Source organism: Ctenopharyngodon idella, chromosome 21 (genome assembly GCF_019924925.1).
Source record: "Ctenopharyngodon idella isolate HZGC_01 chromosome 21, HZGC01, whole genome shotgun sequence".
In the NCBI taxonomy this organism is placed as follows: domain Eukaryota; kingdom Metazoa; phylum Chordata; class Actinopteri; order Cypriniformes; family Xenocyprididae; genus Ctenopharyngodon; species Ctenopharyngodon idella.
The window spans coordinates 3,680,898-3,692,868 of record NC_067240.1 but is presented as its reverse complement, the minus strand read 5'-3'; the positions used below and the strand labels follow the sequence as shown (position 1 = coordinate 3,692,868).

The following is an 11,971-nucleotide window of genomic DNA, read 5'->3' as shown; positions in this document are numbered from 1 at the left end:
CTAGCCTACAAGAGGAAACTTGCAGTGATAGTAGGACATTTGGTTACCCACAAAACGCCATTTGGATAACTCATGATAGGCTAACTAAATAATGCAGATAATATAACAAACAAACAAAATAATATAAATAAAATAGTCTACGCCAAAAGAACATAATTGATTTTTTAATAGTTAGGAACTATTTCTTCTGGGAAGACCCTTTTAATGTTTTCACCTTAGGTGATGTGTATTTTATTTATTTATTTATTTATTTGTTTATTTATTTATTTATTTATTTATTTTACTGACAAACAGAATTTAACTATTTTACTCTAATGGCATCATACTACATGAGACAAAAAAGTCAAAAAGTGGAATTTCATGGGAAGGAATCAGTGCTTTGTCATGCAGTGATATCAGAGGATTGTGATATCACCTAATGAAGGTCATTTGTGTGTGTGTGTGTGTGTGTGTGTGTGTGTGTGTGTGTGTGTGTGTGTGTGTCTCAGGGACAGTTTGAGTCTAGACGTTTTTGGCAGCTTTGTAGTTTATGTTTATGGCTGTCAGCGGTGGCTGTGAGCCCTTGCGGTTAAAATACCATTGGAAAAGACAAATCAATAAAACTTGCTGGCTTTGTTCCCCCAAGAATAAGCAACACACTCTATTTAGCCTTTTATTGTCTTTAAATTATGCTAATTATAATTACTACACCAAACCCTACCCCTAAACCTAACCTTAACAGAAATCTTTCGTACAATGTTCAGTTTAGGATATTTAAAGTCATAATTTCTTAAAATGTTTTTAGCGGGTTTAGATGTGTATAATGTTTTCAGTGTGGCCTATTTGTTTATCTTTATTATCATAGCTGACATTTCTGGAATAATTGCTTATTAATTTATCCTTTTGTGTCCAGAACAGTAACTTATTAGGGTGAAAATACGTTTTGTCGTTGTCATTCAAAATATTTGTAATATGTTCATCCGTAAGACGGAGAAGTCCGCAGTGCAACAGTAGGGGGACGTATTTAGTTGTTGCACCGAAGAAGCGCCGGTGGTGTTTTAATGGTACACCGCACCCTCTTCCGGTCTCTTTCGAATCAGCTCTGAGGAAAGATGGTGAGTCTTACAGCGCCTTGCCTTCAAAATCCTCTAACATCTGATTCGTGGCTTGTTTTTAATCACTGTACCATTAATAATATCACAAGCATATATATCCAAGGCTCAGTATCATATATTATGTTTGTGATTCCTCGATGATGAGAGGTTATAGATGATTTTTTTTTATCGGTTAGCATGACGCTTAGCCTTCCTGTACAGTTGTAACGAGCTCGTGAAAATAAACCGGTTAGTTTTAAAACGATCTCCAGTATTCGTTTAAATTGTTTAATAATACGTAGTCTTGGGTCTTAATAAATTTGAGATCGTTAGACTTTAAAACCAGCGTTAAGAAACGAGTTGTATAGCGGCTGGTTGCATGGTTGGCTTGTGCAAACATGTTTAGTTGTGTTTTTGCCAATTAGCTGCCTTTCTATCTATTTAGCTTATTGAGCTGCGTTTTACATAGCATTTTTATGCATTATAGTGTCACAGCCTAGTTTGGTTACTTCCCTAAACAGTTTATTTGGAAGTCATAGTCCCTGGTTAGCTACTATCATTGAATGTCTTCCTATACATGATTGTAGGGCATCATAGTCTCAACCTGTTTATCTTTCTGTGGACAACAACACTTAATTAAACAGCACTTTAGGAATTATTTCAGAATCTAGTGAGCTGTCTACATAAACAATGTTTATGCACTATAGTCTCAGTATAGTGAGCATTATAGTGTATAATGATAAATGCTGTCTACTTAGGCAGCTTGCTGTATGATTGAGACCATTTAAGCAATAATATCAATAATGAATTTCTTGTTTTTCAGACGAAGGGTACGTCGTCTTTCGGTAAGCGTCGTAATAAGACGCACACTCTGTGCCGCCGCTGTGGATCCAAGGCATATCACCTGCAGAAGTCCACCTGCGGGAAGTGTGGCTACCCTGCCAAGCGCAAGAGAAAGTGTAAGTGTCTTTATATGTGCTGTCACAGTTCAAAGGGTTTGGGGTGACTTGGCACAGATTCAGGTTCAAATAGCTTTATTGCATTGATAACATTAAAGTTCCCCCTATTATGCTATTTAGACTAGGCTGTCTGACCAATCAGAGCAGAGAAAGCTTGCGGAAAGGAGGGATTTAGAAACTGAATCTTTTGAATTGAACCGTTTTCATACTGTATGAAAGTGTTTCTTGACTTTGAATGCATGTAAACCTATTGTAGGAGACCTTCAAAACAAAATTAGGAACCTTTAAAATAGCATAATAGGGGTACTTATAGGTAACAATAAAAAAAGAAAAAATAGGGGAACTGCAAAAGCAGCTGTGTTCTGTCTGGCATATCAAAACTTACCAATGATGCATGAAAAAAAACAAATGTCTGAACAATTGACTGTCCAGTGATAAGAGTTTTGAACTGAGGTAACCCTGAGATGTTTATGAACAGAACACCGGTGCTCATCTGGTGAAATGCATTTTTGTGTGTTCATGTGTGTGAAGTGTAATGATTGATTTTGTTTGTAGACAACTGGAGCGCTAAGGCCAAGAGACGCAGCACCACAGGAACTGGCCGCATGAGACACATGAAGGTTGTCTTCCGCAGGTTCAGGTGAGTAAACGCAGAGTAATGCAGATTTTCATGCTTCTGAGGATACATTTACGCAACAATGTAAAAAAAAAAAAAAAAGCGGAAACGTTTTTTTCTTTGTATAGTTGACAACGCTGTCAAAATGATCCCTGTTCACATGGATCTGCCAAAATGACTAAAAACACTATTATGCTGCCAGGCCAGTAGTTGGCAATGTGACTTTGCAAGGAAAGGCTGCGTGCCTCCGCATATACGCATTTTTTACAGAGCACTCGTGCTAAACGCTCACTATAGACCAGGGGTTCCCAAACACATTCCTGGAGCCTCCCTCCTTTTGTCTGACACCCATTTCAGGTCTTGGAGTCTCGACTAATGAGCTGATGATCTGAATCAGGTGTGTTTGATTAAGGAGACATGGAAAACATGCAGTGTTGGGGAGGCTCCATGAATGTGTTTGGGAACCCCTGCTATAGACTGAACACGTAATACAGATGTGCATGCCGTCAGCGCTTTCACAGTTCTGTGTTTTTGCTGTTTACACAGAGATAACTGTTTTCAAAAACTTGCACTTTGAAACCCATTTTCAAAAGTGTGTTTTCAGGCCCTCAAAACGCTGTTGTCGTATAAACCAGTGGTTCCCAAACCTGCCCTGGAGGACCCCCAGCCCTGCACATTTTGTATGTCTCCCTATTTGTGACGCACCTATTTCAGGTCTTGCTGTCTCTACTAATGAGCACATGAGTTGAATCAGGTGTGATATATGAGGGGAAACATACAAAATGTGCAAGGCTGGGGGTCCTCCAGGACCGGTTTGGGAACCACTGGTATAAACGAATGGACAAAATGCTTTTTTCCTTTTTTAGTTTAAAACAATCATGTAAACAGCCCCTAAGCGTCGGGGTATTTTTTGTTTTTCCCCCAGTTCAGGGCAGAGATTTCATAAAGCATTTTCAAACTTTTATGTATTCGCCCATTTTTATTTTTTACAGATTTCTATCTTTTTTTTTTTATATATATTATGCTTTCTTAAATTATCTTTTGCGTATTATGACTCTGACACACAAGGTCTCAGCAGGGTTCGGGTTTAGGGGTAGAGGTTGATAGCATGATATTTAATTGTAGTTAAATATAATCTTCCTTTTAATTCTACACTGATACTTGCCCAAAACTCGAGTGCCTGTCCGGTTAGATTAGGTGGCTTACCAATGATGTCCAAACATAAATGTCTGAACAATTGATTGTCCAGTGATATTAATTTTGTACTGAGGTAAGCCTGACCCATGCACTCATAGATGGACTCAATTTTCAGTATTCTTGTGCTCCTGTTCAGTTTTTATTCCTCAAACTAGTGGATTGATTGCATATTTCAAATCTATTGATCATGTTATGGGCTTGTGAAATATCTTGGAGGCCATTTAAATATTAGGTTTGTTTTTTACATTATCTGTGTGCTGTTATGTTGACTTTAATTTTTTTTTTTGTGCATTTCAGAAATGGATTCCGTGAGGGAACCGTGCCCAAGCCCCGTCGGGCAGCAGTGGCTGCGTCCAGCTCCTCGTAAACTGTGTTTCCAATAAAAAATAACGTTTGAAATATCTGTCTGAATTCCTTGTTCATTCTCAAAAACACTTTCAGTACTTCTCAAACCATCTGACAAAACAGAATTGCTGTCACTTCCATACACACCAAATGCTTCATTGAAGAGAAACATGGTGAAATGTGTTAGTCTTTAACAATTTTTTCAGCTTTCATGGAAGTTTTAACCAGATTTGAGACTTTAAACTGTTTTGTAGAATAAAATTCTACTGCAAACTGAACTTTAATATGTTAAGAACTTTCTTTTATGCCGCAACTGGATTGGATGTAGTCTTGGGTCAACAGCAATAAAATATTTTAAAACTTTATTATTCAATTCAGGCATAATCTAAATACTTTTTTTCAATACAAGTGTGTGTATGGTGTCAAAAGTACTCAAACAGCCTTTTCTGAAATCCTCAAACTCCATGCTGAGAATCATGTGGGGAAACATAAAAATGACAAAAACAGTGAGAAATCGAATGGGTGTAAAACAAATACTGTGTCAATGTGATTGAAAGTGAGAACAATGGTGAAGTGATTCTGTAAACGCACTTTTATAAACAGAACAAACGTGTTTGGAGTTGCTGTAGAAAGAAGCTGTGATCGTGAACATCTTTTTGATTGTGTGTGCTTTGATGATGTGATGTGTTGCAGTTAAAACAGCAAGTGAACATTAAGTGCACTAAACCCAGACAGAATAAATCTAGACTCAGCTCAGCTGAAGTTCTAGAATGAGAATGGCTGAATTGAGTCTTGTACTGGAGTTCTTCAGGCTCGCTCTCTCTATGGAGCACAGGCTCTAGACCCAGTACTGTTTGGTTGTGATGGGAGGTGCGTGGGGTCTGTGCTTCGGGACGTGGTTCTGAGTGACGTAACTTGGGTCATAGTAATCCCATTCCAGAGCGGACGCCCAGGCTGAGCCCGGGAAGCCATCACTGTCCATAGAAAGGATACGCAGAGATACACCTAAATGAACAATTGGGAGAATTCAAAGAATGGACAAACTCCAAATATTCCAATCTTTTGACTGATCAGTAGTGTATAATTAAGATATTTTGATGTTTTTGAAAGAAGTCTCTTCTGCTCACCAAGGCTGCATTCATCTGATAAATACCAGAAAACTAATATTGTGAATTATTATTGCAATTTTATTGTTTTCTATTTGAATATATTTAAAATGTAATTTATTCCTGTGATCAAAGCTGAATTTTCAGCATCATTACTCTTCAGTGTCACATGATCCTTCAGAAATCATTCTAATATGATGATTTGATGCTCAAGAAACATTTCTTATTATTATCAGTGTCGGAAACAGATGTGCTGCTTTATACTTTGTGGAAACTGTGATAGGCTTCCATTCAGTTTATGCCCCATAACAGCTTGGGGTAAGTATTTTCAAAAGAAATTAATATTTTTATTCAGCAAGGATGCATTCAACTGATCAAAAGTGACAGTAAAGACATTTATAATGTTACAAAAGATTTCCATTTAGAAATGCTGTTCTTTTGAACTTTCTATTTCATCTAAGATGAAATGTTTTCAACATTGATAATAATAAGAACCATTTTTAATAATTCAGCATCAATAATAACTGAATGAGCAACAAATTAGCATACTAGAATGATTTCTGAAGGATCATGTGACTGAAGACTGGAGTAATGATGCTGAAAATTCAGCTTTGCAATACAGGAATTACATTTTAAAGTATATTACAATAGAAAACAGTTCTTTTAAATTCTAATAATATTTCACAATATGACTGTATTTTGATCACATACATACATACATACATACTTGGTGAGCACAAGAGACTTTTCAAAAACTTAAAAAATTTAGTGTATATGTAGTGCTGAGCATTTATATACTCTTAAAGATTTAGTTCACCCAAAAATGAAATTTCTGTCATTAATTACTCACCCTCATGTTGTTCTACACCTGTAAGACCTTCGTTCATCTTCAGGAACACAAATTAAGATATTTTTGATGAAATCAAGGTTTTTTTATCCCCCATAGAAAGCAACAAAATTACCACATTCAAGGTCCAGAAAGGTAGTAAAGACATTGTTAAAACACTCAACGTGACTGCAGTGGTTCAACCTTAATGTTATGAAGCAAAGACAATATTATTTGTGTGCAAAAACAACACAAAAAGAACTTTATTCAACAAAATCTTCTGTGCATTCTCATACACTGTTTACGTTCAGCGTTTCCAGGTTCTACGTCAGAACGCCGACAAAAGCTGAGCAGCACAACGCATTCATGTGATGCTGACACAGGAGCCGACCATGACACAGAAGAGAGGATATTGTTGAATAAAGTCGTTATTTTTGTTTTGTTTTTGCACACAAAAAGTGTTCTTGCCGCTTCATAACATTAAGGTTGAACCACTGCAGTCATGTCGACTGTTTTAACAATGTCTTTAAAGGGTTAGTTTACCCAAAAATGAAAACAATGTCATTTATTACTCACGCCGTTCCACACCTGTAAGACCTTCGTTAATCTTCAAAACACAAATTAAGATATTTTTGTTGAAATCCGATGGCTCAGTGAGGCCTCCATAGCCAGCAATGACATTTCCTCTCTCAAGATCCATTAATGTACTAAAAACATATTTAAATCAGTTCATGTGAGTACAGTGGTTCAGTATTAATATTATAAAGCGACGAGAATATTTTTGGTGCGCCCAAAAAAAACAACTTATATAGTGATGGCCGATTTCAAAACGCTGCTTCATGAAGCTTCGGAGCGTTATGAATCTTTTGTGTCGAATCATGATTCGGATCGTGTGTCAAACCGCCAAACTGTTGAAATCACGTGACTTTGGTGCTCCGTACCGCTGATTCGACACAAAAGATTCATAACGCTCCGAAGCTTCATGAAGCAGTGTTTTGAAATCGGCCATCACTATATAAGTCGTTATTTTGGTTTTTTTGGTGCACAAAAAAATCTTGTCGCTTTATAATATTAATATTGAACCACTGTACTCACATGAACTGAGTTAAATATGTTTTTAGTACATTAATGGATCTTGAGAGAGGAAATGTCATTGCTGGCTATGCAGGCCACACGGAGCCATCGGATTTCAACAAAAATATCTTAATTTGTGTTCCGAAGATGAATGAAGATCTTACAGGTGTGGAACAGGCATGAGGGTGAGTAATTAATGACATTATTTTCATCTTTGGGTGAACTAACCCTTTAATACCTTTCTTGACCTTGAATGATGGTAATTACATTGCTTTCTATGGGGGATAAAAAAACCTTGGATTTAATCACAAATACCTTAATTTGTGTTCCGAAGATGAACGAAGGTCTTACGGGTGTGGAACGGCATGAGAGTAAGTAATTAATGTTTGGGTGAACTAACCCTTTAGTAAGATCACAAAACCCACCTGCACTGGCTCCAAAGTCACTGTCTAGTCCAGAGCCCCTAGCCGAGGGGCTTGATGACGCCACAAAACAGGAGTTCTCCGGCGGGATGATGCTGGTGGACTCACACTCCACATGGATCTTGTCCAGAGAAGTGCCCTCCAGGTCCATAGTGCTGCTTCTACGCATGGAAGTCATCGGCATTGAGAACTGGAACCAGTGCAGTTAAATGGTTAACTTACTTACATAGGATCAAACATCTATTTCACTGGGAGCCAAAACTGTACAGAATGGTGTAGTGGGATGTTTACATGGTAATGCCATGTAAACACCTCAATATATGAAAATGACCCTCACATAGTTTTAATACGAGAGAACCATGGTGGCCCACAACCACCACTCAAATTAAGATTAATACTCAAATTAAGAACATACTCGTGTTTTTGACCCTACCCCATTTGGAGTCAGATGAAGTGCTGGTGAGTTCGGTGGCACCGTGTTGACTCGCTCCGTGTCCGAATCACTGGACTGCACCAGAACCGGGGCGCTCGTCCTCCAGTTCGGCACGCGCAGTGTTTCGGACCCGGCGTAAGTGTCCGGGCGTAGAAACCTGGCGCGCTGCCCGGTGGCCCTTCTCTCCGCTGAGGAGGTCAGGGATGAGGTGATGGGTGGCGCCAGCATCGGTTCCGAGACCGAAACATAGTTGGTCTTTCTGTTTGGAGCGAACAGAGGCTCATCAGAGAAGCGGGTGATTCTCTGGCGGGTGGAATATGATGAGTGCATGAGTGAGGTTTCCGACCCGCATCGGTCTCTCTTCCTCCGGGTCATGCGGAACAGCTTGTATCCCACGAACAGGCAGTTGAGCAGCAGGAGCAGAAGGACGCAGGGAATGAGCACCAGGATCAGCAGGGCTAAACTGGACACCGGGAGGCCCTCGGGTAAGTTTGATGAGGGCACAGCCGATCCCAGCTGCGACATTTCATCACAAATCAGGATAAAATAATATGATTTTGATGTTTACTCAATTTTACCTGTGATCATTAATGTTTTATGTAAAATAATATCTATAAAATGACTAAAACTGACAGTCGACAGTTCAACCGCAGGTGCGCCCCATTGACATCAATTAATTCCGCCAGAGTGCCGGAGCGTCAAGAGCTTTCTGGCTTTTCACCGCTTGAAATCGACAGTTTACAACAACTTTTCAGTCTTACCTCATAGATGAGAATGTTTTTGGTGTGTTTAGCCGTCTATTTTGTTCGCAAGCCCTCAAAATAGCACAATAATAAAGTTCAAAATGTAAAGGCAAGTATGCAGGGAGTCGCGCGACAGTTCGCGCACTTTTTTGGAAGACTTTCAGCTGAGGTGAAATCAAGTGTAAGGTTGTGATATCTGACAGGAAAACAAAACAACATCGCCAAGAAAGTTCAGAGAATAAGGAAGTAATCAGTTGGTGACCATATAAAATGTAAATAATATTAATGTATAGGCCACAACTTGCTTTTGCTTCTTCTATCGAGACGTCATTTGCAGGTTTGTAAAAGTTAAATGTAGCCAGAACATGTAAACATTTATTTTAAATGTATTAAAATATAAACTTTCCCCGAATTATTCTAAATAAGAAAGTACAGTAAATCTTAAAATTCCGACACATGTTATTCTTTCTTGACCAGTTTTTGCTGAGGTTAACTTTTACTGGGGAAACGTTTGTTTTGAAATAGGCTAAGCTAGGCTAGGCTAAACTATCAAAAAGCGATTTTGTTTATTTAAAATAAAGCTGAAATAAAATATTAATATTAAATTAAAAAGTAAACTTAAAATTTTTTTTTTTTTTTTTTGCCTACGTTAAAGTTAAAGTAGGCCTACTAAAATAACTAAAACTGACTTAATTATACTCTAAAAATGCTGGGTTGTTTCAACCCATGTTTGGGTCAAAAATTGACAAACCGAACGGTTGGGTTTGTCCATATTTGACCCAAACATGGGTTAAAACAACAGTATTTTTTAGAGTGTATGGTAAATATTGGATTGAGTTTAAACCATATAATTCATTTTATGACCGAGAGAGGGCAGTATAGACCAGTTTAAGATTGTTCGTCTTTGATTCCATTAGTTTAGTTGTATGTAAATGCAATCACAAACACAGTACATGTTCTTTCTTTGTAGCCATCAAAGAAATAATTAAAATGTGAACCTATCCTTGAATCCCGTAGACTTGAGGCTCTTTAGATGGTCCCTTAAGTAATTACATTTACGTCGATTCATTTTGCAGGCGCATTTATGCAAAGTGATGTAGGCTACAAATGAATAATGATTCCACAGAGAACACCACTTAGGACAAACACATAATCATTGTAGGTGTTGTGAAAGGTCATGAATTGCCTCCTTTGACGTTAGAGAAAATGAAAAATACATATTTTCTGCATAAATTGTAACTAATTTAAAATTGCATCTGCACAACGGTGGATTTTCCAAGTGGAAATGGATGCAATGGTGAGCAAATATTACACTTCAGATATAGAATTGGCCTTTTTAGCTTTTCTAAGAAATATCTAGGATCACACTCTTCTAAAAACAGCCATTCTGACCCTGAGTAAGTGTAAGTGTCATTTTAAGCTGTGAGTATGATTCATGGGACACAAACGCAGCCATGACTGACACGAGACAATGTTCTTCTCACTCAGACAGTTCATATATTTGCACATTGCCTGTGAAACCCAGTCTGTTGAGCCGGAGGGAATCATTTCCAAGTATCTCCTTTCAAATATACAGTACATTCTCAGAAAAATAATAATGTGCACACAAATTTGAAGAAAGATTTGAGCCTTAAAATGCAGCGCAGAAAAAAAGTGTTTGTTCTTTCTTTTCTGCTATAACAGATTCCAGTCTTCAGTGGAGGTTTTCCACAATGGATGCTGAAACATGGATTCACACAAGCATCAAGTACAACATGTTCCTTGATCAACATCTTTGTTGATTCTGGAACAACATTACAATCAACCAATAAGATTTGAGGTACAAGTTTACAGTTTATGTCAAGTTTAGGCTTACAACCAGGGTTAGGTGCTTCTACATCAGTGTTATTTGCCTATCATTTCCCTCTGATTTTAGGGGTTACTTAGGTTTAGGGGTAGGGATAGGGTTAGGACTATATTTTTGAACAGAAATGTTGTTCTGTCTGGTTCACTGTTTCAGTGCCCCAGGTGAAAAAAAGTATACTTCCATAATGTACTTCAAGTGCTCTCTTTTCGCACGCTAATTTTGTACTCAATATACTAAAAGCTCTTCTTTAGTACCTATTAAGATAATCTTAAGAACATCTAAGTGTACTCAACTGTGTTATTTTGAGACACCATGAAATACGAACTAAAATGTGCTTTTAATATACTATCCCTGTATTTAAAAAAATGTATTTAGTTACTACTTATAGTATACTTGAACCCATAGTGTACTACAAGTGGTAACTAAATAAATTTTTTAAATACAGAGATAGTATATTAAAAGCACATTTTAGTTCATATTTCATGGTGTCTCAAAATAGCACAGTTGAGTACACTTAGATGTTCTTAAGATTATCTTAATAGGTACTAAAGAAGAATTTTTAGTATATTAAGTACAAAATTAGTGCGCGAAAATAGAGCAATTTAAATACATTATAGAAATGTACTTTTTTTTCACCTGGGTGCATCCCAAAAGTCTTCAATAAGGGTTCAAGTTTGGCTGTTGCACAAGTCCTTCCACACTATAGACTTAGTAAACAATTTCTTCATTAACCACACTTTGTGCACAGGGGCATTTCCAACAGATTCGATTTTTTCTATATTAATTACTCTTGGATGAGTTTTTCATTAGTTTTTCCTGTGGAGCACTTTGTGCTATACAAGTTACTATTTCCATCTTCAGAAAGGAATAGGGAATATACAGAAGGCTTTGAAACTATTAAAATCATGCTGATTAAATATTTAAAAGCTAAAACTTTGTGGTAGCTACTGACTTTTAATCAACCACAACATGGCCTCGTATAGCTCTTGTGTTTATTAGTATTCAAATCCACAGAGCAGAAATATGAGCATCTCAAATGATTAATACAGAAAGTTCTTCTTTATTCTTTTTTAAATCTTTTAAGTTTTTTTTAAGCTAATATATATCACCATACTTCCTCCTGTTGATTAATCACAGTATATTAAGATAGTATTACAAGCTCTCTGAAATATTATGTTTAAATATGCAAAGGAGACATTATCGAATTAAATATGCACTCATTTGCATACATTGCCAGAACAGAAATCTAAATATTGGATAAGGTGCAAAATTCTTGTTTCATTTTGGATATCTCTTTTTATCACTTTATAAATCAGAAAATACTTCAAAAC

The 11,971-nt window shown here is 37.1% G+C and overlaps 2 protein-coding genes and 2 non-coding genes across 5 annotated transcripts; 3 read left to right on the top strand and 1 right to left on the bottom strand.

Moving 5' to 3' along the window:
• The first annotated feature begins 931 nt into the window (after nt 1-931).
• On the top strand, nt 932-4,248 carry rpl37 (ribosomal protein L37). The gene is made up of 4 exons (XM_051878334.1): nt 932-1,094; nt 1,897-2,032; nt 2,588-2,672; nt 4,143-4,248. The coding sequence occupies exons 1-4, from the start codon at nt 1,092-1,094 to the stop codon at nt 4,210-4,212; spliced, it is 294 nt and encodes a 97-aa protein (XP_051734294.1). The 5' UTR covers nt 932-1,091; the 3' UTR covers nt 4,213-4,248.
• LOC127504405 (small nucleolar RNA SNORD72) lies at nt 2,411-2,492 on the top strand. Its single transcript, XR_007927373.1, has one exon. It is a non-coding gene; the product is annotated as a small nucleolar RNA SNORD72 (small nucleolar RNA).
• LOC127504404 (small nucleolar RNA SNORD72) lies at nt 3,848-3,925 on the top strand. Its single transcript, XR_007927372.1, has one exon. It is a non-coding gene; the product is annotated as a small nucleolar RNA SNORD72 (small nucleolar RNA).
• A 287-nt stretch (nt 4,249-4,535) lies between the features above and the next one.
• hwa (huluwa) lies at nt 4,536-8,780 on the bottom strand. Of its 2 annotated transcripts, XM_051878333.1 has the most exons (4): nt 8,398-8,774; nt 8,052-8,310; nt 7,622-7,808; nt 4,536-5,195 (listed from the first exon to the last, which is right to left on the bottom strand). In XM_051878333.1, the coding sequence occupies exons 1-4, from the start codon at nt 8,574-8,576 to the stop codon at nt 5,029-5,031; spliced, it is 792 nt and encodes a 263-aa protein (XP_051734293.1). In that variant the 5' UTR covers nt 8,577-8,774; the 3' UTR covers nt 4,536-5,028. The 2 variants fall into 2 exon arrangements, with proteins under 2 accessions (XP_051734293.1, XP_051734292.1); XM_051878332.1 differs by having other exon boundaries at nt 8,052-8,780.
• Nucleotides 8,781-11,971: the final 3,191 nt, after the last annotated feature.

Bases quoted from the DNA above. Each gene is read 5' to 3' on its own strand.
- hwa (XM_051878332.1), bottom strand. From the start codon at position 8,576: ATGTCGCAGCTGGGATCGGCTGTGCCCTCATCAAACTTACCCGAGGGC. The intron at 7,809-8,051 runs GTAGGGTCAAAA...CACTGGTTCCAG, and splicing joins TTCATCTGACTCCAAATGGG to TTCTCAATGCCGATGACTTC. The intron at 5,196-7,621 runs GTGGGTTTTGTG...TTGTTCATTTAG, and splicing joins TGACTTTGGAGCCAGTGCAG to GTGTATCTCTGCGTATCCTT.
- rpl37 (XM_051878334.1), top strand. The intron at 2,033-2,587 runs GTAAGTGTCTTT...TTTTGTTTGTAG, and splicing joins TGCCAAGCGCAAGAGAAAGT to ACAACTGGAGCGCTAAGGCC. The intron at 2,673-4,142 runs GTGAGTAAACGC...TGTGCATTTCAG, and splicing joins GTTGTCTTCCGCAGGTTCAG to AAATGGATTCCGTGAGGGAA.